General features: G+C 49.8%; 1 protein-coding gene across 9 annotated transcripts in view; it reads right to left on the reverse strand.

Annotated features, from left to right (window-relative positions):
* The window catches only part of KCNQ2 (potassium voltage-gated channel subfamily Q member 2), a 66,700-nt gene extending 40,652 nt beyond the window's left edge, over positions 1-26,048 (reverse strand). For all 9 annotated transcript variants that reach the window (XM_054274774.1, XM_054274772.1, XM_054274769.1 and 6 more), the window contains exons 1-4: positions 25,747-26,048; positions 3,231-3,321; positions 2,267-2,393; positions 344-519 (exon numbers count right to left, since the gene is read on the reverse strand). In XM_054274774.1, coding sequence (XP_054130749.1) covers positions 344-519; positions 2,267-2,393; positions 3,231-3,321; positions 25,747-26,042 — 690 coding nt within the window. In that variant the 5' untranslated portion in view covers positions 26,043-26,048. The remainder of the gene's footprint in view (positions 1-343; positions 520-2,266; positions 2,394-3,230; positions 3,322-25,746) is intronic.
* Positions 26,049-26,424: the final 376 nt, after the last annotated feature.

Raw genomic sequence — 26,424 nt, forward strand, 5'->3', positions numbered from 1 at the left:
GTTTCTCTGGGGAAAAGAAAGTGAATGAAGCAGGAGAAATGTTAAAATCATAAATATAGCATCAGGAAGCAAAAAACTACCAACAACCTCTTCCCAAACTGATCCCATTACACCAGGGATTGGTTCCATGACTGGAATCTCTCTCTTCCTTCTCTTCTTGACTGGTGGAGAACTCCACCAGACCTTGTGTCTCTGCCTATGTTGCCCCCCTGTGTGACCTACAGTGCCCTTCCAATCTCCCCAGGCCTGGAAGAGCTTTGGGATGGAGAGCTGAACCAAAGCAGTGTCCGTGGTGGGGAGAACACAAAGAGCAGCTCCCCGTCCCTGCCGGGGCCTCGCTCACCTTGCTGTGTGCGTAGACCACGGAGCCCAGGAGCTTCCAGGTGCCGCCGCGCCGGTCCATGCGGATCATGCGCAGGATCTGCAGGAACCTCAGACTCCGGAGGGCCGAGGTGGCAAAGACATTCCCCTGGGAGCCCGCTGCCAGCACGGCGATGGATGCGATCAGCACCATGATGTCTGTGGGAACACAGGCCAGGGAAAGCTGAGGAAGAGCTGCCAGGTCGGAAAACAGGCAACCCCGTGATGGAGGGAGGAATGATGAGGAGGACGCCATGATATCAGAAGGCTCATTAATTACTTTTTTATACTATAATATTCTATTCTATATTACACTACATCTAAACTGCACAAACACTCAACTGAACAAAATCTCGTGACTGTCTGCTGACCAACAGTCTGGACACTGATAGGCCAAAGAAACAAAACACCATCACTTTGGGTAAACAGTCTCCATATTGCATTCTGCTTTGGCACAACACAGGAGCAGAGAACAATGATGAGGAGGACTCCATGATATCAGAAGGATAATTAATTACTTTATTCTACTATATTATTCTATAATATATAGCAATATATTACACTACATATAAACTGCACCAACACTCAACTGAACAAAATCTTGTGCCTGTCTGCTGACCAAGAGTCTGCACACACACTTGGCCCTGATAGGCCAAGAAGACAAAATACTATTACTTTAGGTAAACAATCTCCACATTGCATTCTACTTTGGCACAACACAGGAGCAGCGAATGAGATAAAAATTGTTTTGATCATTCTCTTCTCTGCTTCTCTCACTGCTTCTCTCAGGTTCAGAGAATGTGAATCACACACTGCCAGATCAATACCAAAGGGAATGGTGTTGCCACTGCCTCGGGCCATGTGTGACAGGGGTCCCCTACACTTGTGTCCCCTGCTGGAAGGACACAGCACCAATCTGGAACTGGAGGAAAGCAGCCACTGCACACCTTGTGGGAACATCCTGGTTTCCTTCTCCATGGTCATCATTCCCATAAAAAATGGGTCAAATGCTGCAAATGGATTTTGATCTGACTCAGTGTTACCATTGGATTAAATCCTTGCCAAAGGCTCCTTCTTTTATTAGCCATAGCTGCCTGTTACACAGAGCAGGGAATTCCCCCATCTAAATTGGGAATGAAAATCCATACATCCTCCATAGTAATCCTAAGGTGCTTAAGGACAAAGAAAGTCCAACAAATTTTCCAAAAAAAAAAGTCCTGCTCAATACACATCAAAGATCCCATAAATGTCCCTCTTCTCTGATTTGCTACACAAATTTTATTGGAGTGTTTTTCTGTGGAATAACCTGAAATCCTGCAGATGACCATTGCCAGCTCCCAAAGGCAGCCTCCATAGTGAAGGGCACAGCCATTCTGTCCATTTCTAATCCCAGAAAATATCACTGCTGTGCCCAGATGGCCCCTCTCACAGGAGACTCGCTGAGTGCTTTACAAACAATAATTAATTAAGTCTCACAGCTCCCTTGTGAGGCAGCTCATCAGCACCAGGGAAGGCAGAGTGAGACACAGAGTCTCAATGACTTGGGAACAATTTGGTGTGGAGGTTGGACGCAGGATTGCAGGATTCCAGTTCCTCTGCTCAGCTTCTCCTGGCTAAACCCTGTTTCTGTGGCTGTGGACATCTGTCAGTGCCACTTGAGGTATGCAGGGCACTGGGATGGCTCCCAGGTTAGCAGAAAACAGGGAGAGCCCTGTGACAAATAACAAAAAGCATTGCCATGGATTATGACTTCTGCCTTCGGGGCTTTTTCCCTTTCTCAAGGTGACCATGAAGCAGCTGAAATTTAACCCCCAAAACACGTGCAAGACACTGGTGCACCATGCAAGCCAGTGCTTGGAATGGCCACTCTGGGCTGGGGAAACTCAAGCAGGGGCTCAGCTCTTACCAATGACACAGAAAGGCTTGCGGGCAAATTTCAAGCGTCCCCTCCAGCCCCGGTAGCGGCAGCAGCAGCCGGCGGCCCAGATCCGCACAAAGTACTCCACCCCAAACACCACGATGGTGACAATTTCCTGCAAGGAGGACAGCGACATTAGTGGGGGGAAAAGGATGGTGGGGAGCATGCTCCAGAGTCCAGGATAAACCCACGGCCTTGGAAAAATGCACCTCAGAAAATGCAGCACTGAGCAGTGTGCGCCGCTCGACAGAGAGCCCAGGCTGGAGAGATCATCAGATCTCTGCCTCTGTGTCTTCCCTCCCCCTCCCCAGCGTGGTGAGAGGTGCTGCACGTTGTAGTCATGAACTGGAGCTTTACACCTCCTCATATTGTGCTTGCTCCCCCATCACAGGACTGATGAACACCTCGCTGTCTCCCTGCCACCAGTCCCCAGGACTCAACTCAATGCAGAGGGAAGAGCAGAGATGGGAATCACTGAATCTGATCCTAGAGGATGACAAAAGGGGATTTCAGCTTTTTCCCTAGGAAACTGGCTGGTTGCCTGTGTGTGCTGGGAGATCTGGGGCAGGCATGCTGTAGATCCTCTATCCCTTGATGCCACATGAGCTCTTTCCATCTCTACCTGAATATCCTACGCATGCCCCCTTCCCTCTGAGATCTTGTCTCACCTTTCTCATGCGTCAAACCCAGTGAAGCCCTAATTAGTCTGGATCACCTTTTGACTTGATGTAGGAAAGGAATGGGGAAGACGAAGACAGACAAAAGGAGAGGAGACAGGTGAATCCAGCAACCCCGGATTTTTAAATTGTTTTTTCCTATTTCTGATCCACAGGCCCAAGTGGTCCTCTTTTCACAGGGGACAGTTTAAATTCTTGCCTCAAACACCTCCAGTCTCAGGGGTTTTTTGTGGTTTTGACCTTATTTTAATAGCTCACTGTCAGCCCCCACTTACCAGGATGTAAAGGGCCCCTTCTGAGCTGTTCTGGTACTCATCAATGGTGGAAAAGACAGACAGCACCAGGCAGGAGAACACTAGTAGAAAACTAAAGCAGACAAAAAGGGAGAGAGAGAGAAAGTCAGTCTTAATGGCAGTAAATTTTCATACTCATCCAACAAACTCAGAGAGCAATTTTGGATATATTTCTCTCTGAGTATTTACTGCACAGCTGCTACACCACCATGTAAAAAGGGTAAGTCATGTTTTGCTAACTGGAAGGGTTTTGTGTGGATGGACCCACTGGACTATCCCCAGTTTGACCAGTGCCAATCCAGTTCCCCTTCCAGCTGGCTGCTCTGATCACTTCTGACGTTTTTTTCCCCAATAAAGTGTCAGCTCTTTCACATCAACACACATCCAAAAAGCACCCAAATGAGCAGGGGCATTTCTAACAGGGATAAGAGGGGAGCACACTGGCTGAGGAGCAGGAGCATGGCCTGAGAGCATGGACTGTACTTATGCATTTACAGCCACAAACACTCACACAGAAGTGGTGCTGAAATTCTTGCCAGAATAGGACATTTTTGGGTGGATTTAATGTTCCTTTCTCAGGCAGGTACTCCACATTAACTCCCCACTGCTTGGAAAGACTGGTGATTTTTTGGGTTTGCTGGAGCATCACTGGGAGGTGGGTGGTTGTTACTCTGCTCTTCTGTGGCCAGACATGGGTTTGATCCAACCCAAGGGAATGTGATTTTGGGGAGGGAGCTGGGCTGGTCTCTGTCCCAGCTCTCCAGGGACAAAAGAAGCCTCATCCTGCCATAAGCTGCAGGGATACAACCTTGATATCAGCTCTCTGTGTCTCTAATTTTCCACAGAATCAGGGAGATGCTCACACCCCAGCTCTGTCACTCACTGCCTGCCCCCACCAAGGCTGCCCAGTGCTGGATGTGCTGATGCAAATCAAAGGGCACAGGATGAGTGACAGGAGCTCGGCTCTCTCCTGACACTCAGCGCCTGAATCCGCAGCTGCTGAGGTGTCCTGGCATCTGCTCAAGGATGGAGGCTGCCACCCCTGCCCACTGCTGGCTCCAACAAAAGCAGGGAAATTAATTTACTCAGGATCGATTTACTAATACAATAAAGTAGGCCAGTGCAAGGAGAAACTAAAAGCTGCATTCTTTAAGAGCATTAAATAATTCATCTGTCTGACTTTGTCTCACATTCCTACCAGCTGCATTGTGAATATTTATAAGGGTTGGTTCTGCTGGTGGGGGCTGCTGCATTTTGGTGAATAAAGAAAAGGAGATTCACACCACCAGGTTGTGCTTGTGGCTTTGCAGTGACCATTAATGTCACAGTAACAAGTAAAAATAGGGAGATTTGCAGTATTTATTTGAACCACAGGCTGAAACGTGGTGGTGAGGAAGAGACTGCTGGAGGTGAGGGACCTTCAGAGCCATCTCAGCCAAGGCTGAGCTTTATCAGCCACAAGATGAATCCAGCGCCAAGCAGGTAATTGCCTGATTTCTCACTGCATATTTCCCCTTTTTACATCAGATTTGGTGTGCAGACACTTGAAACAGCCTCAGGAGAGTAAGAAAACCTCACTTGCAATCCCACTCACAATGTCACTCAATGACTTGTCTAGGTCTCACTTCAACATCTTTTCTCCCCAGCCTGGTCTCTTAAAGCCCTTGCCATAAACAATCTCTGCAGTCAGATGGGCTCCATCCATCCATCCATCCATCCATCCATCCATCCATCCATCCATCCATCCATCCATCCTCCATGCCCTGGGAGCTGGAGAAGGGGCCCCACTGCTGCCCACATCATGGCAAGGGGAGCAGAATCCCACACTCCAGGAGGAAAGGAGCTGCAACTAGGCTGCTCCACTCCTGGAATGGCCCAGATTTTGCTGCAAACTTCTATGCTGAAGTGAGAAAAAAATGAATAATCCATGAGAGAAGAAAGAGGGAAACAAACAAACAAATAAACAAAAAAACTGTAATGGAAAGGTATCAAGGGAAAAAAGAATTCTACATTTTCTGATTAAAGAAGTAGAATGTGAGCTGCATTTATTTTTGTGACCAAACATCACTGTAAAGTGCCTGAGGAAGGGCTGAAAGCAAAATGTCAATATCAGAGCAGGCTTGCACACTGTGCTTGCTTAGTTGATCACCTTGGATTGATCCAGAATAAAGCCAGTATCAATTCATGATTCCTGGCAGGGACACACACCACAAAAAAGAAAAAAGAGGATTCCTGTATGTTAAGCTGACAGATATTGATGGGAGAGGGAAAAAAAAAAAAAAAAGAATAGAAATTGCTTTATCACTTCAAATCCTGAGGATGGACTATGGGGAGAGCTGGGGCAGCTCCAGGTGCTACTGGAGCACTTGGACACCTGGGTGCTGCTTCTGCCCCTTCCAGCACACCCCTGCAGCCTCATCCCCATCTTCTCCGTGCTCCCCAGCTCCCCAGGGCCAGCTCAGAGCTGCTGCAATTTCCACTCTGGGCTCCCCAGGGCTTCCATTGCCAGGGAGACCTGATGCAGATCAGGCTGGCAGGGCCAGCATTAATTACAGCTCTGCCGAGCGCAGGAGGCAGCAGGGAATGCACCAGCTCCTCCAGCAGAGCATGGGGGATCCATGGCCAAACCCCACAGGGACAAAACCTGCCCTGGCCCAGCCCCAACAGGTAAGGGATCTCCCTGTCCCAGCAGTGCTGCCAGCAAGGGACGCAGGCTCTGGATCGGCACGGGATCCCAAAATAGCGGCACGGTGATGCAGCTCCTCTGCCTGAGCGTGTGGGTATCCTGTGCATGCTCCCTTCCCTCTGAGATCTTGTCTCACCTTTCTCATGTGTCAAACCCAGTGAAGCCCTAATTAGTCTGGATCACCTTTTGACTTGATGTAGGAAAGGAATGGGGAAGACGAAGACAGACAAAAGGAGAGGAGACAGGTGAATCCAGCAACCCCGGATTTTTAAATTGTTTTTTCCTATTTCTGATCCACAGGCCCAAGTGGTCCTCTTCTCACAAGGGACAGCTTAAATTCTTGCCTGAAACACCTCCAGTCTCAGGGGTTTTTGTGGTTTTGACGTTATTTTAATAGCTCACTGTCAGCCCCCACTTACCAGGATGTAAAGGGCCCCTTCTGAGCTGTTCTAATGCTCAGTCCCCCTGAGTATCTTGCAAAAGGAGACTCAGAGAATGGCACCTTTATGCAAGAAAACTGCATTTGGGGGGTTGAGGTCTGTCTGGCACCTGGGAGGCCTTGAGGGATCTGCAGAGGGGTGGGAGAGGGAAGCTCAGAGGTACGTGCACATCGGGGCATGCATCCTCTGAGCTGCCACAGAGGCAGGGCACTGGGGAACAGGAAGCTGCACTCTGCTTTAATTCCACCTAATCTACCCAGACAGATCAGGAAAGGGCTTCAGATAATAATGGATAGCTAAGGAAAGGGAAATAAGCCAATAAATAGTGTAGCAGTTGGGATGAATCTAATTTTTAAAGCTACATATCTAATGAAAGTAAATTACGTCTGCAGCCTGACTCTGGGAAATGTTAGTTTGCAATAGGGAACATTAATTAGGTCCCATCTAATGATTTTTACATTAAAGATGCCAATTCTGCTTGGAACATTGGAGAAGACACTGTCCTTCTCCTGAGCAGACAGACCCAATGCATGGATGGAGTCAGCACCAGCATCCCCAAAACTCAGGGCAGCTTCAGGGTGGTTTGGCACCACTGTCTCCTCCCCAGAGTGACAGGAAGGAAAAATCTGGACACCTCATGGCATTTTCTCACCCACCTCTCATTCCTGCAGGCCCCCAGCACCTTCTGCTGCTCTGACATCCCCCACACCTGTTGCTGAGACCTTTAAGCTCAGCCAAGACTCAGCTGTGCAAATCTGACTGCTGCTAATGCCAGTAAATCCAAAGACCTGCAAAGTCTGACTTTACATCCAAAGGTTATGTTGACTTAAAACACCCGTGCAAGCTTCTTATTACAATTTTTAAATCCCGGCACAAAATCTGCATATCCACATTTCATATCCACTGTGCTTCAGGTTAGCAACAGAAAAAAGAGTGACTGAACTCCCCCTTGGAAATGAAAATACTTAAAATGCATGAAACACGAAAGATTGTCCTTCTCTTTTTTTTTTTTTTTTGTTCTTCCTCAGTGAAAGCACATGATGGAATCATCATAAACCTTCTCAGGTTAATCATCTAATTTGCCTTCCAAAAGAAACCCCCTTGGAATCTACATGCCCATTTACATAAGAATTTTTAAAAGGCCTCTAAATCTATTCCTGAAATACTCCTATTCAAATAACATTCACTGACATTCAGAAATGTTGGGGTTCCTCTGATGGAGCACCACTAATTACAACTGGGTTCCTGGATGTGATCGAGATGGATGCAACACAAGAAGGTGACAGAAGCTTACACTGTGCTTGTTGCCCACTTTAATGGCTTTCCTTGGAATTGGGAAAGGCCATTAATGATTTGCTTAATTAGAAAGGGCAAAGCTAGAAAGGAAAGAGTATTTCACTTCAGGCATTCAAGAGCTGCACAATGAAAAGCAACTTAAAACATTTAAAACACTTGAAAACTACTTTGGGGATGTAAACAAGGCATTGATAACTGTGCTAAAATAAAACTGACATGCTTATGTGCAATCCCAGTAAATCCATTTGCTGTGGGCTCTGTAAAACCCTGCAGCTCAAGTACCTAAAACTTTGATGTAAATCAAAGGCCAGGAAAACACAGAAATGACAATAAGTGAAGGTGAAAGGGCATCCACAGCAAAGAGGAACAGAGATTGGCAAATGCCTTTTAGTGCTCAGAGTGCCTCAAAATCAGAATGGGAGTATTTGCAGCTCAATTTAAACCTCCATTGAGTCAGAAGCAAAATGCTGAGAAAGCTGTGACTTTTCCAGGGATAAAAACTTTGTTGTATGGCACCTACCCCTAGCCAGGAGCATCCATCATCTTTATTCATGTAAGCAATCCTGCTGTGACTTGCAACCTGGCTGCTCATTTCCAAGGCTCAATAGAAGCCTGAACACCTCACTCTGGGTTCCCACATCACTTGGTCTCAGCCAAAATCATCTCCCAAGGCAAATTCTGTCGCTAGAAGAGCTGGAAATAGGAGACTCCTGCCTTTTGGTGCTGTGCCTTAATAAATGCTCTCCGTCTTCCCAAAAATAACTCCTGATGGCATCTCCATCCCCTCAGGTTTGGCCATGCCCAGCCCCAACCTCTGTGCTGAAATTGTGCTCCTTGGATGAGCCTGGGGGATCCCTGAGCATCCATGTGGGTAGGAAATGTTGTTTGTGACGAGCACAGTGGCTGGCTCCAAGGCAGGGACTGTCATGGTTTATAAATTTTTTAATAAATCATTATCAAAGGCCGGTCTGGGACAACATTTACAGCTCCTGTGCATTCTCAGTGCACTCAGGTGATGCCTGAGCTGCCTTGATAAGAACCCCCTTGCTTTCCAAAGCCATAAAGAGCACTGAGGACTGTGGGGTGAGCTGTGGAGTGGTCTGGGTTGAAAAGGAACTTAAAGATCATCTAATTCCAAGCCCCTGCCTTGGGAATGCCACCTTCCACTGGAGCAGGTGGTCTAAAAGGAGCACTGGAGCATCTCCAGAGGACCAAGGCAGCGTTCCAGGGCAGGCTGTGGTGTGCACAGAGAGGCTTTAGGTGGTGTGCTGGGAGGTGAGAATTCATCAGGCCACAGAGAAACAGCTCTCAGGGATCCATGTTAAAGGGCTGGCCCTGGGATAGGAAGGAAAATCATGGAATGATTTAGGCTGAAAAGACCCTCCAGGATCTTTGAGTCCAACCCTCCCCCAGCACTGCCAAGGCCACCACTAAACCATGTCCCCAAATGCCAAATCTACAGATCACTGAAATCTCCCTGTAAGAGCATGGCAAAGTGGCACAACCAAGTCACAGGAAAACCTCTTGCCATGCCTTCCTTCTGTTTAGGAAGCACATTTCTCAGAAATAAAAGCAGGATTTAGGAAATTTTTCCTTCAATCACCACTACTTCTGAAATCAGTTGCCACTCCAAAAGCTCCATCGGTCTTTTTGCCCTTGCTTGTAACAGGAGTGCCAGAGTCCTGACCCAAACTCATGGGCTGCAGGAATTTGAGCTGAAATTTGGTTTCCATGAAATAATTTGTTCCAAGTCCAGCAAAGGATTGTGTATCCTCACACTTAGGAGCAAGAGTGAGCTTAAGAGCTTTTCTGGATTGAAGCCTCAAAGAACAAAAGCTGTCTGGAAATGCCAGGGAATGGAGATCAAGCTCTGAACCCTTACAGTGGGAAAAGGATTTAAACGTAAGGAATTGCTTGGGATTTTTACAGGCTGGCTCCAATCATTTAACTCAGGCTGAATAAAAGCCTTATTAATAACAATGACTGCATGCAAAGTTCTAGCTCCAATGTTCTGCTTTGTCCTCACCCAGAATGAATCACTTGGAAATGCTTGTCTGCGAATTCTCCTCGCCCTGCACACGCAGCCTCAGAGGAGCCAGATGTCTGGAGGAAAATCCAAAGTATTAATCAAGCCTGTGCACCTGCCAGAAGAGTCTGTTCCTGCTGGGATCCAGCTCTGCTGGGCCGAGGCTTTCTTTCAAAAAATTTGGTGGGGGGAAATTATATTCATGCAGCTGCAGAAATGGTTCATGGGAGAGAATCTTAAAGCCCACGGTGCAATTACAGTGCATTGGGAGGTAAATTAAGAGTATAAAATATTGGACATTTAAGTAATTCTTAAAATGTCTGTGCAGGCATTTATTCAGATCATGTTCATTGATTTTAATGTGAGGGAAAGTTGCTGTCTCATGCAATACCCACATTATTCAGATTGAAATCTGAGCACTGTCTCTCTTTCATCCCACAGGGTATTCCCCCAAAAGTGCCTTTGCTTCCTCCCCACCCTGGAAAAATCATTGCTAGTGAGTACAGGAATACAAACCTTCCTGATCCAACCTTTATTTGAAGATCAAGTTATTTCTGTTTCTTAAGCCTTGTTTTTCCACAACACCTCGAGAAAAATAGATTTCAGAAGCCAAAGAAATGCTGCATGGTTGGAGCATGCAGGAAATAAAATTCTTCTTGCTGAGGTCAAACTCCTCTGACTGACCTGGGCAAGTCACTCAATCTGAGGTGAGCTCTAGAACTGGGTTAAAAGAAAGCTGTCCCTCTAAAATGTAATGCTGCATCTCATCTAAACATTCCTCGAGGGAATGTGATATACAAAAATAGGCTCTGGTCTAATTGCAGATAGGAAGATTGTCTCCAATCGGGCTGGATCCTGCAGCAGACAGGAATAGTAGCTGGTTTTTCAAGGGTCTGTCCCAGAAGCAGCAATTCAGCTGGAGCCTGAGGTTTCCTGCCCACAGAGGATGAGCTCCATCACCCAGAGCTCCTGCAGGTTCCCTTCCCCATCTCTGACTCTGCACTGGTTCCACAGCACCATGAATTCCAGCACCTCAAATCCAAAACTCCTTGCTGAGAGCATCCTTGGGGAGCTGCTGCCACAGGGGCTCAGCAGCTCTCAGCACTCACCTGAACTGCCCCAGACCCACAGAAGGCAATTAAATGGCTCAAAATCCTTGTGCTGCCTTTAAAAAACTCAATTTCCCCAAGGGTGAGGCCCTTGGCTTGTGCTGCTGTAAAAGCAGGACCCCAGAACTGCTGCTCTTGGGCTCCCTCCCAGCTAAGAGAGAAGGAGAATGGCTGAGATATTGGCAATTTTGAAGGCACTCAGATGCCCCAGTCACTTCCCAGGGCCCATCCCCAGCTTCATTCCTTGATAATTAGAAGACAAGGATGTGGTTTCTGAGAACCAGAGGCTAATGGATAACACCAAAGTGTAAAATGCAAAGATTACCAAAAGCCCTGCTCATTTCATTTGTTCATTTGTTTGTTTAATTAACAGAGGGAAATTAAGAAAATATTTACAAACTGCCCATATAAAATCTAAGAATTGGTAATTTCAACATGTGTTTAATTTTACCTCTCTTGTCTCAGGTGGTGAGCAGGAGCTCACAGCCAAGGTGCAAAAGAATTGGATTTCAGCCTTTTGATTTCAGTCCCCAAAAGACTGTGACCCCCAAACTGGGTAAAAAAATGTAACCTGAGGAATAGCAGGAATGCCACAATAATCAGGATTGATGTTCTCTCTTATCAATTCCAGCACAAATCAGGAATAATCCTTGAAATCCAAGGGGGCTGCACTGCCACAGGAGAGGCTCCAGCTCAGCTGGGTCCACACCCTGCAATGCCTGAGTTTGGCAAAGAGAATGCAGGACTAGGTCCAACAGACAGAACTAAAGGGCCAGTGGTGGTTTTGGAGCTCTGCATCCCCTCCCCACATTGCCAGGATATCATGGTGCTCCACAGCAGGGGTGGCAGAGCACAGCCCTGGTGTTCCCATGCCTGGGAAGCTGCTCCTGTCAGCATGGGGATGTTTTTTCCAAGAGAAGCCTCTGGGCCATGCAGACAGGCAGCCCAGAGGAGCTGCCCAGGGTGAAGGGACACAAAACAAACTTGGATCTTTGAAGAGATCAGCATTTAGAAGACAGAGCTCTTTAGCCCTAAAAAATTGCTGATCCAGCCCAGTTATGCCGCAGGGAGAGGAGAACATCACACCAGCTGCCAGTCAAGCCCTGCTCAACTTCAGCACTAACAGAACAATTTTGAGTCTCCCAAAACTGCAAGTCTGAATTCAAAAGTCCTTTTCCACCTTTTCCTCTCCATCAGCAAAGTTTCCCTGAGGAACTGGCAGATTTGTGCTCCCCATGGAGGAGCCATGGGGACATCACCATCCTGCCACCACCCACATGGGCACCTCCTTGGCACAGACAGTGCCAGCTCTGCCAGGGCACAGCCTCTCTCTGCACCTGACACAGGAATCCCCAGCACCAAAGGACAATTAATCACTTCTGCCACCTCTCACTTCTTCCCTGGCATAACCCAGGTACAGCAGGTGGATGGGCAGGTGTGGCTGGGAGCAGGAGAGCACAGCTCACACACTGAGAACCTTCTGCAGAGGGAGAGGCTGCCCAGAGAGCTGAACCCTGCAGAAAGGGGAGGGAAGCCATGGCCCTGCCACAGGAAATCAAGGCAAGCTCAGTTAAAGAGGGAGCCTCGTTTGAACTGGGCAGCTCTGGGGGCTGTTGCAAGCAGGGCTGGGGTTGAGAGCCAGCACATTGAAGGCTTTTGTGCTCACCTGGATACTCACAAAAAAGGTGCCATAACCCCACCTAAGGCTCCCCCAAAACCTCCATCAGTGGAAGAGGGGAGGAATGATGCCTGTCCCCTCCAGCTGTCCCTGCACTGCAGCAGTTCATAGGTCAGCACAATCCCTTCAGCTAAGGCTCATTACCCAGCCAGTTCCCAAACTCCACACCTGTCCCTCACTGCTGCTCATTGCTATGAACCACCCAGACATGGGCAGATGGGAATCAGGCTCAGACAGCACCAAGCAGGTGGTGACCAAATAAATTTCTGACATCCCTGACAATGGATGAGCCTCACACAATCACCCTGTCTGGCTGCCTCCCTGTCTCTACCTAAAATTTGGACCTGCTGGCTGATTTTCATCAAGTTTGCCACAGTAATGGGCAGCAGTGAGGGTAAGAACCTCTTCTCCCATTTCTGCCCCTCCAAGGAGGCTGCCGCAGGAGCCCTATGGGGCTGGCACACCCCAGCCAGCCTGGGAAAGCCACGAGCTCCCAGAAAGCAGCTCCCCCATGTTCCCCTGCACAGCAAATGACAGGTTTGCCCCCTCTCCTTATTTCCCTGTGCCAGTAAACACAACAATAAATAGCAAGCTGCAGGAGGCAGATGATTGTGTGGTGAAAGGTGGAAAACATCTAAAAATGATTTAAAGCAGGGAGGAGAATAGGAAGAGAGGCCTGTGGATTATAATCTCTGAGGAGGAGGAGCTGCTTGGCTGGAGAAAAGCAGCAAAGGCAAGGAATTTTCCTTCCCACCCTCCAGCTCTTTGCTCTGGGTGATGCTCAGGTCTTTCTGTGCAGGTCCCTCTTTGCAAAGGTTCCCAGACCCAGCCCTGGCACCCCAGCCCTGGGACAGGAGCAGGGGCAGCACTGCAGGGGCTGGAGCCTTTAAAAACTCCTAAGGACAAGGGACACATGGCATGGACACAGAAAAGCTGAAGAGAGATTATCTAGCTGCCATTTCAACACGCTGGTAAATCAAAGTCGATGGAAGCCATATGCTCTGCTGGGAAGCATCCATCTCGTTGCCAGGGAAACATCTTTCCCATTTAAAATGGCAGGCAAAGGCTTGCAAAAACCTGCTTTTAACCCCCTTTTCTCAGGAATGATCCAAGTCCCCCAGCAGCTCCCCCGGCCCTGCGGCATCGCTGTGCTGCTGCTGCTGCCTGGAGAGCTGCTGCAGCCCAGCCTGGGAACAGGAGAGGAGATGCTGCTGCTCCCCTGGGCTCCAGAGGAAATCAGAGCCAGCCTGGCAGCAGTGAGATCCCACATCCAATTCCCAGCTTACTCCCAAGGCAGCTTTCACAGCCCATTCTCTGGAAAAGCAGGGAATCTCCCACCTGGGTCACATCCAGCAGCTCCGCTCGGGGATGCTGCAGGTGCCTGGTGCAGGCACACACAGATGTGCCCAGATGTGGGGCAAGGGAATGACCAACAGCAGGACCACAGCTGGGTTTGTGCTGCTCCAACCATCTCCTGCAGAGCTGCAGGTACCACCCATCCCTTCCAGGCAGCGAGCATGGTCTGACCTTGGGAATTACAGCAATCTGCAGCCAGGACTGCAGGCTCCAGGAGCCACAGGAAAGCAGCCCTGAGCTCAGCAGCTGCAGCTGGCTCTGGGCCTCCTGCTCTGCATCTGCACCTTCTCCTTGCTCCCTCTAAGCCAGAGCTACAGCCCTGGGTCTAACACAGCCAGGCTGGTTCGCCAGGGCCACCCTCAGCTGCAGGAGGAGCTGATGGGTATGTGGGAACAGCACAATTTTTAACCTGGCACCGTGGAAGTCACAGCATTTGGAGTCACAGCATCCTCAGCCTGCTGCTAAAGCAGCAGCTCCATGCTGGTTGTGTAACCCAGCCTCACAGGACCTTCCCCATAATGAGAGGGCCTTTCCCTGCAGTCCCATGGGGACCATATGCTGCACTCCTGAAAGGATGCTCAGAGCTCAGCTTCCTGTCCAGCACCTGTTTTCGGTCTTCCCTAGAAACAGCAAAGAGCAAGAGGAAGCAGGAAGGAGGGGGGAAGAAAAAAAGTTTAATTAATCTTCATTTAATTTCGGCTGTCTTTTAGCAAATGGAAAATAAGCGAGCAAAGCCTGTGCCTGATGCTGCAGCCCTGGGCTCATCCAGAAGGGATGTACATCCCACTGCAGCCACCACAGGGTCAGGCTTCACTCCAGCCACTCTTCCCAACACATCCCACAGGGATGTGGCTGCAGGGGCTTCCCCAGAAACAGATGGGAGGCAATTCATTACCTTCATGAATTTCTCTGTGATTTTCACCTCCCAAGGGGGGAAGAGCAGGGCCAGAGAGGACTGAACTCCTCTTGAAGGTTCAGCCTGTTTATCTACAGCAGGCTGGGCTTTGAGCAGGTGCTCTCTGCCAAACACACACCCACAAAAGGCTGTCTGCAAAGACGGGAACCAAAAATGGCAGGTTTGATGGAGGTGCTCCCCAAGTGCCCAAGTTCTTGCATATGGATGGGCCAAGCCCTGAATTATTAGTAGGTCTCCTAGGTTTGGCTATTCCAAATCATGGGTGGAGACCCAAGGTTGGGATATGCCCCACATACTCATAGATGTTTACATCCCCACCACCTGCTAAAAACAGTAGGAGAGAAACAACTTTAGAGTCCCATTTATTTATTCAGACACTTCCATTGCCTTTTCCTATACTTACAACCCCAAATCATTCTCTCAATACTTAGACTGTTTAAAATCACTGCCAATTTAAAACCAAGTTTCATACCTACATGGTATTATCTAAACTGACAGAGGACAGGATTAGGTTAGATATTAGAAAGAAATTCTTCCTTATGAGGGTGCTGAGACCCTGGCACAGGGTGTCCAGAGAAGCTGTGGCTGCCCCATCCCTGGAAGAGTCCAAGGCCAGGCTGCATGGGGCTTGGAGCAGCCTGGGATAGTGGAAGGTGTGGGATGAGATGGCAGGGGTGGAAAGAGATGAGATTTAAGATCCCTTCTAATGCAATTCTATGATTCTATTTATCCCATTAATCTGCTGATCCTCACACCAAGCCTCAGCAGCTCTCTCTGTGTCATTTAATATGATTTGAGGTGCTCCCACCACCCAAAACTGCATCAGGAAGGGAGGGTGCAGCCTCTGGGTCTGGAGGGGCAGCTCAGAGAAAGTTTTAAATTACATCTATTTTCTGTTGCAGAAAAGAAAAACATCATCAGCTACAAAAGGTCAGTGCAGAAATTCTTCCTGTCCCTCATTAGCCAGCACGATAAGCAAGAAGCTGCTAATTAAGAATAGTATTAAAAACATCACGATGTTAAAAGAAGAAAAGGTGAAGAAGAAAAATTCAATGCAAAATTCTGGTAAATTACAGAGAAAGAGCTCAGGAAATTCTCCTTTTGTCTAAGACTTTTCCCTTCCTTACAGGAATAGCCAGAACTAAGAAAAAAACCATGCCAGAGATGTGCATCCCCTACCCACAAGAACCCAACCAGAGATCACATTAACCAAGTTTCTTTAGAGCTGATACGGATTAAATGCTCCATTCCCTCAGGCTGTGGAGACACAGCCCTCATGAAGTGCCAGCAATTGAGTTCAAGACATAATGACATGAGGACTTGTCCCTCTGGCTCAGGGTGATGCTTAATTGGGTGTGAAGTCAGCTTTTGGATGAGCACTGCCATGAGCAGGCTGGCTGCTGTGCAGGTCCCAGAGAGGTGCTGCTCCTTCCCCCCCAAACCCATTGCAGGGCAGCTTCCTGCAGGCATGGGGAGAGTCTGGAAAGGCCCATCCTGGGGAAAAGGACACAGCAAAATCCCTGCACTGGATTGTCTCAGAGGAGCCCACCCAGGTTTGCCCATGGCACCTCCAGTCCTTGCTCTGATACCAACAGAGACTCACAGCCACTCAACACCTCATCTCCTTTAAATAATGAAAACCCCACTAATCAAAAACCCAGAAGGACCAGCAGAGAAACCTCTGGGAGGGAAAAAAAGGGAAAAAAAGTACAAATCCCACCTCCCCCTCAGCCATGAGCCAATGGACAGCAAGAGCAGCTCCTGGACAAGGGCATGCAGCACACTCAGGTCCCCAGCAGCTGTCCCAGCAGCTCCACACCCCGAGATGGACAAACATCCCATGCAAGCTCCTACCCATGCTCCAAACAGCCATGCCCCTGCAGCCTGGAGAGATGGGATCAGCAGCACGGATCTCCCAAAGGATGGAGCCAGTTTGAGGGTTGGCTTTGTTGCTCATTCAAGCCTGGAGTCTTTATATAGTGTCAGGGCAGGATCCAAAAGCGGAAGAGAGACACCCACTCCCAGGGAGTGTAACACACACACTGAAATAAATAGCTCCCTGCCTAAGGGGATGACTCAGGAATCTCACCAGTCCTTAAAGCACAAATCATTGCTAATAAACCACAGAAAGCTTGGAGGAAGGCCTAGCAAGAGGTCAGCTGGGCAAGACTTGGCATTTCCATCCTTGCCAGGCATAAAGGAAGAGGAAGGATGAAAAACCACTGGAAAATAACAATGTCCAACGTTGAGGCAATGGTCACACCAGCCCCAGCCCTTCCTGCAGTACACCTGCCCCAAGAGCACTGAGAAGTTCTTGTTATTGGGGACAGGTTTTGTTTTTCGCTGCCCCTCCTGGAAACACTCAGGCTTAACCACCATATGGCTCGAAGTGGCAGGAGGAAAGAGAGCCTCACTCCCTGTTTGTCCAGCTATAACATACAGATATTTATATTTACCTATTTTGCTCTCCTCTTGAGTGAAAGATGGAGTGCTCTTACATCCCTTATTACATTCTTCAGATCAGGTAACGAACCTCCCAGCAAGCATAAACCCAATTAATGGCCACTCTGAGACTCTGAGTTGAGCACAAGCCCATAAAGATGCAGGAGAACGTCTCCCAGAGCTGTCATTTCACTGCCACACACAACACCCCAACAGGAGAAAGTCAATAAGAGCCATTCACAGCCCTTCCCATGCTGCATCTGTAATGAACAGTGAGATCACAGCACACTGTCCCTCTGAGGGTGACCCATGGCACTGGGAAGGTGCCACCTCCATCCTCCCAGCCCAGTGCCAGCGCTGCTGAGGCTCTCAGGCTGGCCAAAGCCACCCCCATCTTCCTTTGCAAACCCAAGGGGCACAGACAGAAACCAAACCATCAATCCAAAAGCAAATCAGGTGACAGGAAATGCTGTTAAAAATAAAAGTGGAGCAAAGATAACATTTACCAGCACTGCCCCAAGAACTGTTTTATGCCCTTTCTGTGTCTTGGATGCTCAATACACCAAGTCTTCCAGCAGGGATTAGCTCTTTTTGACTTGATGGGCAAAACAGAAGCTTGTAGACTTCTACTCCCCTTAGGGTGCTTACACACTGCTCTAATACTAACAGAATAATATTTTCCCCTTTCTATTCACTTTAATTATTCCTTGACTGATTTTTTTTACTTTTTCCTTGCACCCCATATTAGTTTTTTCCACCACACCAAACCTGCAAGAAACAGGCACAGCAGGTACCCAGACACAACCTACTGCCTTGACACAGGAGACACACAAGGTGTCCACGAGTCACCCTTGAGCCAGGATTCCTCATAGCTTATTTTCATTTTTTTTTCTTGGGCATCCTGATAACTTCATGGGGAGTGACAGGCTGGCTGTGGAAGCTCTGTCAGGAGTGCCTGCCCTGCTGTGCTCATCCCTTGCAGTGCGTGACAGCAGCTCTGCTGCCACCCCAGCCCTAATTTGCTCCCACACTGTCACCTCCCCAGGGCTGGCAGAGCTCTAAACGAGAGAGAGCAGAACTGCCACGCAGATCAGCGTTTGTTTACAAATGAGGAGTTTGTGAATGCTTGGGAAAGACCCTCCGCGAGGCAAAATCTGTCCTGAAGAGACCAAGCACCAGCCACGATGGAGCTCCAGGAGCTTCAGACAGAGAGCAGTCGCCTCCTAACTCAGAGATTCCCTCTGCTTTTGCCTGTCCCACCCTCCTGGGGGTGGCAGTGAGAAAAGGAGGATTTCTGAATGGAGATGGCAACTGGGCACTTAGGCTTGGTGGCTTCTGATTTTTCCCAGTCTTGCTTGCAGATCACAAGAGCTGATCAGGGCTTGCTGCACAGATTCCTTTCTCAAAACCACTTCTCAAAGATCTCAGAACCAGGTCATCCCATCTCAATGTGGATCAGCCTCATCTCTCCCCTTCACCTTACCTGCTGGGGTGTCGACAGTGCAGCTCTGCCTTTGAGCACCCCAGTTCCCACAGGCTGTGGCAGGAGGTGGGAGATGCCTCCTCTCACTCCTGTTTTTCAGTTTAAAATCATGCAAAATCTCTCCTCCTTGCCTGCACTGCTCCCACCCAGCTCTCACTAAGGTCTGCAAGGTGAGTTAGGCTCCCTCTGCCACCAACAGAGGGAAATGGGCACCTGCAGAAGGCAAACCTGCCCACTTAACCCTGCACTGGGGCTGCTGTGGGATGTCCATGAGGAATCCAGCACATGTCTGGGCATCACCAAATTCACAATGATAGCTCACTGCACCTTGAACATCTGGACATGGTAGATCCCAAGAGAATTAAGTGATTACTCAGTCACAAGGGTTTGCACCCAGCAACCCCAGTGACTCTGATGTGGCTCTAAATCACCTCCCTAGAGCAGCAAGAGTGAGAGGTGAGAAGATTCCAGAGGTTTTCTTGCTTCCTCTCTTGGAAAAGGCAGCTCTTTGACATCCGATCCACTCCAAAAAAAATCACCTTATGGATGCGTACCAACACCAAAAGTTTTCCACACATCTAAAAAGCACATTAAAAGGCTGGAGTGATGCCAAAGAGAGATCAGAGAGTTCTGCAGGAGCTCTCTGCTTTCCCTCATTGGTTGGCAGCTGTAGAGCCAAGAGGCCCCGAGGCTGTAAGGAGGCAGCTCCTGCCACCCCAGCCAGTGCTTGCTGTGACACTCCCCATTCAACAGCACAAGTAATTATTCCAGTGCCTCACAATGAATGCACAGGACGCCCCCAAGACACCTCTGCTGTCAGTGTCACAGGAGGCTGAGGTTGCAGCTTTGCCAGGAAAAGGCCACAGGAGCCACATGGGGAGCCGAGGTCGCCACAGCTTCAGGGAGCTGAGCAAGCTCACACAGCCTGCTCACCACACAGCGATGATCTCAGTGCAAAACACATTTTACATTGAGATATCTACTCTTGCAGTCCTGGGGGAGTCATCTTTCATCACAGGTGGCTGCCAGAAGAGCCCAAATCTTTTTGTCCTGCAGACTGATTAGGAGCATTTAAATGCGTGGTGGTGGAGGGCCCTGCACCCCCTGTCCTTCTGCACCACCTGGTTGTGCCATCATGTGCTCACTAGTCAAGTACATCTAAATACACTCTAAATGCATCTAAATACATTCATGAAACTCATTCCAGGCCACCACAACGATCTGTTTGCAATGTGGTTCCTTTTGGACCATCAGGGGTGAAAAATCATTGCATTACTCTAAAGAAATGTGTGTCCCAGTGCTGGAGACTCCTCTCTTTGATGTGCAGGGACATCACACCAACAGGGACATAAATCCTCTGTAGGAACCACTCCCCACCTTCCTCAGCTCTCCCATATCTGTTCCACAGGAGATTACATGGCAGGAAAAGGGACTGGCACAGCTCCCTGCCACCACAATTTAAAGAACAATCTGTTCCTCGGGAACTAAGAAACCAGTGAGCATTTGGGCTACCTTAAAAAGGGTTATGTAGGGCTAAGTGTTTGCTACTTAACTCCCAGAAGCTGAACACTAAATTTACATGCTTTTTATCCTTGTGAGCAGCACTGATGCCTGGCAAACCCTGTGCTCTGCTCACCCTGGGCACAGTGTCTCACCCTGTCCTCCCTTCCTTGTGCTGCAATGCAAAAAAAAAAAAATCAAGAAACCTGATTTTTGTAACTATATTTCTTTGAGCTGTGCCCATCTTACCTTTAGTAAAGAATTTGGAGCTTGCATTTTGGGTTATTCCTCCTTTAATACATCAAACCACAGCAAGACTCATCTGAGGTGTGTTGCAGCACAAAAAAAGGAGGTCACCCAGGGGATCAGCTTGTTTTTCATTTCCTTAATGTCAGTGTGGGGTGAATATGATGGCTGGAACGTGACACATTAAAGCAACTGCAATCAGGCTGCTCCCACCAAGCTCTGACTAAGCAGCCGGAGAGGAGCTCGAGAGGCATCCCAGCAGGAAGGTGCCCGGGTCCCTGGGGTGCGCAGGACCCCACAGCTCAGGGCAGAAGCCCTGGAGGGCAGAGCCCAGCAGGTTTATTAACCTGTAGGAGATCTGTGCTGGCCCCTTCATCCCCCTCAGCCTGGAGGTGGGCAGGGAACCCAGGAGAGGTCCCTGCACGTCACTGATGGATGGGCTGGGTTGGGTGACATCTTACCTGCCCACAACCACCCTGTGTGATGTGTTCACGGGGGTCTCAGGTTGAGGGAAGAGATGAGGATCTGACTCCATGTTTCAGCAGGCTTGATTTATTATTTTATGATATATATTACATTAAAACTATACTAAAAGAATAGAAGAAAAGGTTTCATCTCAGAAGGCTAGCTAAGCTAAGAATAGAAAGAGAAAGAGTGATAACAAAGGCAGCTGTCTGAGACTCTCTATCCGAGCCAGCTGTGCTGTGACTGGCCATTAATTACAAACAAGCACATGAGACTAATTACAGATGCACTTGTTGCATTCCATAGCAGCAGATAATCAATGTTTACATTTGTTCCTGAGGCCTCTCAGCTTCTCAGGAGGAAAAAATCTTAAGGAAAGGATTTGCCATAAAAAGATATCTGTGACACCCTGTCTGGGGGCGAGGGCTTGCCATGAACTCCTCAGGGTTTGGGGATGGACAATTGACACTGCCAGACCACATTCACCCCGAATTCTGGGGTAAGAGATTATCTGGGAATGGATCTACGTGAAATAACCATCAGTTCTGAGGAGTGAAAGGAGTCACAAAAGAGGCCACATCTGCAAAGAGAAAGCCTGGAACTCCAGGGAAACTCCTCACCCACCCTCTGTGCTCCCCCTGAGCCAGCCATGGCCATGGATGCAGGCAGGGCACTGGAGAGAGGGATGGCTTCCATGGGTGAAAAGGGAAGAAAATGGGATAGGGATGGCACAAGGAAATTTGAACGGAATTAGACAGGGAGGAAATGTTCCTCCTTATTATAATTTAAGTCCATGCACTTGCTTAATTAACTAAATGTATGGTGCACAGTATGAAGATGAAAAATGCACCCAAACTATTTTTAACACACTTAAAGAGATGCATCAGGGTTGTAAATTCTAAGTAGGAAATGCAAGAATTATGTTGGTTCCTGTGCACACAGCTTTGAAAGTGCCTGAATCCAGGCTGTTTCCTTGCCACTGTTCCAAATGCAGCCCCCCATTCAGCTCAGGGGCCAAAGCTGAGCAGCTCACCCAGGGATCAGCAAATGTGTCCGCAGACACCTCAGACCATGGGGGTGCCCAGGGTGAGCACCTTGCTTAGGGTGGCACAGAACAGTGATCCCTCCTGAAATGAGATGGCAGGTAGGGACAAAAAATCACTGTCAAGTATTACAGCCCTTCCTGTGCACAGGACAGGTGACAGAAACCAAGCCAAAAGGACTAGAAGAAAAAAAAATTATTCAGAGTAATAAAATGGAAAACTTTTAGGAGCCAAATGCCCACCTGCACAGAGAACTAAATTGAGATCTAAGTGCTGCTGCACCCCTCAAAAAGCCTGACCTGCTATTTAGACACAGCTCAACTTTCCAAGTTTCAGTTCTGCCTTGAACAGAATGAAGCCATGTGCTGCAATGCAAAGGATCTGTCACAAAAAAAAAAAAAAAAAAAAAAAAAAAAAAAAAAAAAAAAAAAAGCTGGGGGAAATAGAAAAGAAAGGTATTGAGAGAAATAGAAATATTGGGAGAAGGTGAGAAATAAAGGAGGCTCAGACTTCTGGGAGAGCACCTCTAGCTACACTCAAAAATGGGGCCCACCAGGCTCAGCTGTCCATGGGGTTATCCAAAAAATATATTAGATATCATATATATCATACCCACAGCTCCCAAGAGCAGGTCACCCAGTTGTGTCAGTGTAGGAAGAGCTATTAAATACAAAAATGAATCATAACACAGAAATATAAAACCCTGCTTTTGCTCACAGAGGTAACAGCTCTGCTTTTAGAGAGGCAACATCTGAGATGAGACCAGGGCTGGGGGAGTGAGAGATTCCCTGGTTTGAATTTCCCTGATTTCTTATGCATGAAATGGTGAGAAAGGGAATGATCGACAGCAGGAAGAGGTGGGGAATGAAATCAGATGGATTGGATCTAGGATGCAGCACTGGAAATAAATGCAACCTGCACAGGCTTCTCAAGGCACAGCATCAGAACCAGCCTGGGCCTCTGCAGGCAGGCATTCAGCAGAGGTATTACCCAGAGGCACCTCTCATATTTATTAAAACACCTCTGTGCTAGGAGAGCCCCAATAGTTTTTGTCTCGGCTTTGGGTGCAGGGAGCTGCCCGAGCAGCCCTGGAGCAGCTCCGTGTCTGCAAAGGCAGCTGGGTCTGCAAGCATCTCTGAGATAAAACCCAGCCTTGCAGCATCACAAACTCACTCACACTGGAAATAAATCTGCATGCAAGGAAGCCCCTGTGAGCAGCAGAGCAGGGAAATAGGGGTGCTGGCAGTGGAGAGGGCTGGCTGGAGCCAGGACAGTGGCAGGACAGGGCACCCTCATCCACAGCCTTCTTCAGGACTCCCATTTCTGCAGGATGAGGGCTAAAGGCGCTTTTGTGCCCCAGGATTTGGCACAAAATGAGGTTTGGGGCATGAGGAGACAGAGGGACCCCAATAGCACACACAGGGCACTGCACTGGCCTTTGGGACATAGGAATGGCTCCAGCCCTTCCATACAAACTTTGTGACCTTGAGGCAGGCTAGTCATCCTCCCACACCTTTGAATAAGCTTTTTATCTGTCCTGTCTGTCTGCATTACTGACTTCCAGTTACAGAACCCATTCCAACAGCCCCAGAGCTGGCACAGGCCATGCCAGGCTCACCCGGGCAGCAAGGGGGGATAACTGAGCCATGAGCTTATCCTGGCAGCTTTGTGTGAAGGTTCCCATATCCTTCAGCTCTTCCAAAGCTGTAACAGCAAACTGCCAAAGCTAAACCTGTCATGGGTACAGTACAGAAAACTGGAGTCCATAGAACTTCCCAATACACTGTAAAAAATTATGATATCACCAACTCTTCACAGACATTGGTGCGATTACCACCTCAGCCCTGAATTCAGCCTCCATTTCCCAGCAGGTGTGTGAGGGGAGGAGGCAGAGCTGGTTTTACAGGCTCCCCGTGGTGCCACAGCAGATACAAGTGGAGTCACAAGCCCAGAACAAACGCAGCTGCTTGGGCTGGGGGATGCAGCTCCGGGGTGAGAGCCAAGGGGCACTGGGAGCAGCCTGGCACTGGGGACAGGGCAGTTTGGGGTGTCCTGGCTGCCCAAGCAAATGCAGAGAGCCAAACAGGTCAGAAGTTAAGACAGAGCAGCTGAAGAAGCCCAAGATGTTTGTAAAGCCCTCACAGCCAGAGTTACCCCTGCTGTTTGTCATTTGGCTTTCAGCCCCTTCCATCTCTGTCACTGTCACCCCAGCGTCCCCAGCTGGGGTCTCAGCTGTATTTAACAGCACCTTGCACACAGCATCCCCACCCTCAGTGCACACACAGTAACCCAGCTCCCAGCATGGACACTTGGCCCCTCCACACCATTCTGGAAGATTTTGAGACACAAACCACCCACAACTCCAGAGGATGGACGGGAGCATGAAAGGTGTGCAGGAATGCCCAGTGCTGGACTTCACACTCCTCCTTGTAGCTGCAGTTGAGCTCCACAGATGCTCTGTCTTCTCCTCTCCCATTTCCCAGGGGAAATGAGCTTCCCCAAGGACCCCAACTCGCTGCAGTGCTCAGCAAACCTCCCCCTTGCACCCAGCAAGGATCTCCCCTCTCCCATGGTCCCACCAACACCTCCAAGGAAGGCCTCAATGTACAAAATGGCTGAGGAGCAGAAAGCACATCCCAACTCCTTATCTTACAGCAGCACAACAGCAAAAGGATGGAGGGGGAGGAAAAAAAAACAGAAAAGGCCCCAAAAATCCTTTTGCCATGGCTGACAGAGGCCCTGGCCATGAGGAAAAGCACAAAAACAAAACAAAAAAAGCATTGGCACCAAGGGTAGGAGCAGCTCAGCCCGAGCCCAGGCCTGCAGAAGAGCCCGGTGGGACTGTGGAAAGTCCCAGAGGGAAGGGAGTTGCAGTAACGCCGAGATTTGTCTTGACCCTCCCTTTGCGAGCCTGGGAACAACGGGAAGTCATCTGCACTCCTATGCAGCAATGCTTCAGGGATTCGGGGAATCCTGCTGCCAAACGCGGGTCAGCGGGGCCATTCCTGCCCAAAACCCGGGTACCCGGGGAGGGGATGAGCACCCAGGGATGCTCCTTTGTTTACCGCTCGGCCGTACAGGCTGCGAGCCCCAGACACTGATTAGCATTTCTTTCTAGACACATCTCCCATTTAGACGCTTCCCACCGGGGACAAGAAATACCTCCAGAAGTCTGAGCAGAGCCCCAGAACCAACCCCAGCCCCAAACCTTTACCTGCAGCCGCCCAGCAGGCAAAGATGGGGCCGGGGAGGGAAGGATGCTGGGGGGGTGGGGGGGAGGAGAGACGGTGCCTGAGCGGAGCTTTTTGTTCCTCTGCTCAGAGCATTGCTATGGTGATTTCAAGCAAGACGGAGGAACAGTCGCTACCCATCACTCCCGCTGCACCGACCGCATGAGCAGCCCCTTCCCCCGCAAGCAGCAGCGGGCAGGGGGAGACAGGGGCTCGGTGACTCTCCTGGGAGCCTCCCCCCAGCTCTGCAGGGGCAGCTCCTTCCCCGGATGGCCATCGCCGCCCCGATCCCGGGCACCGCCTGGGCTGGGGCGAGGGATGCGGGATGCGGGATGCGGGATGCAGCGGCGGCCCGGCCGGCCCGGCTGATCTCGGGAGGATGAGGGGGAGCGGCTCAGCCTCCGCCCCCCGCAGCATCCCCCGGGGCTCCCCAGCCAGCCCTGGCACCCGGCATCCCTTCCCCGCACCCGCTCTGCAGCTGGAGCATCCCCGCTCTCCGGCGCATTCGGGGGCTCAGGGGATGCGGGAGGGCACCCCGAACCCGGGGGTGCCACCAGCTTTGCCCCCCACCCTTTTACTCACACGTATGCGTGGTAAATGAAAGCCCATCCCCGCGGTCTCTCCAGCACATTGTAGAGGAAATTCTGCAGCTTGCGGTAAAAAGCATTCCTTTTGGGGGGCTTCCCGCTGCCCGAGACCCCGGAGCGCGGCTTGCTGAGGATGCTGCCCCGCTTGGAGCTCTCGGAGCCGGCGATGAGCAGCGCTCCGTCCCGGCTGGAGTCCGGGGCGCCCGGGTCCAGCCCCACGAAGCCCACCTTGAGCTTCTTCTCGGCGGCGGGCCCCGGGTAGACGCCTCCGTTGCGGGATTTCTGCACCATGGTGGCGGCGGGGGGCGGCGGGGGGCTCCGGCGGGGGCTCCGCCCGCGCTCCCCGCCGCTGCTCCGCGCCCGGCGCAGCCGAAGCCGCAGGAGCCGCTGCAATCGGCTCCGCCAGCGCCGCCCCGCCGCCGCCCGCCCCCTTAACCCTTGGCATCCCCCGCCGGCAGCAGCCGCCCGCACCCCCACCCCACACACACGCTCCTAAAAATCCGGGCTTGCCCTTCGTCACCCCCTCGAAATTTAAAGAAAGCGTCTCCGACCAAGAAATGCAGTGTTTGGTACTGTTCCCCCAAATGTAGGTCCCCCATAATGCAAGGGGGGACATCCCACCCTCAAATCAAAGTGCAACATCTTCCTGCTGCCCACAGCTCCCCAAACCGGG

This window comes from Melozone crissalis, unplaced genomic scaffold (genome assembly GCF_028551555.1).
Source record: "Melozone crissalis strain CALT ecotype California unplaced genomic scaffold, PUWL_Pcris_2 ptg000017l_1, whole genome shotgun sequence".
Lineage (NCBI taxonomy): Eukaryota > Metazoa > Chordata > Aves > Passeriformes > Passerellidae > Melozone > Melozone crissalis.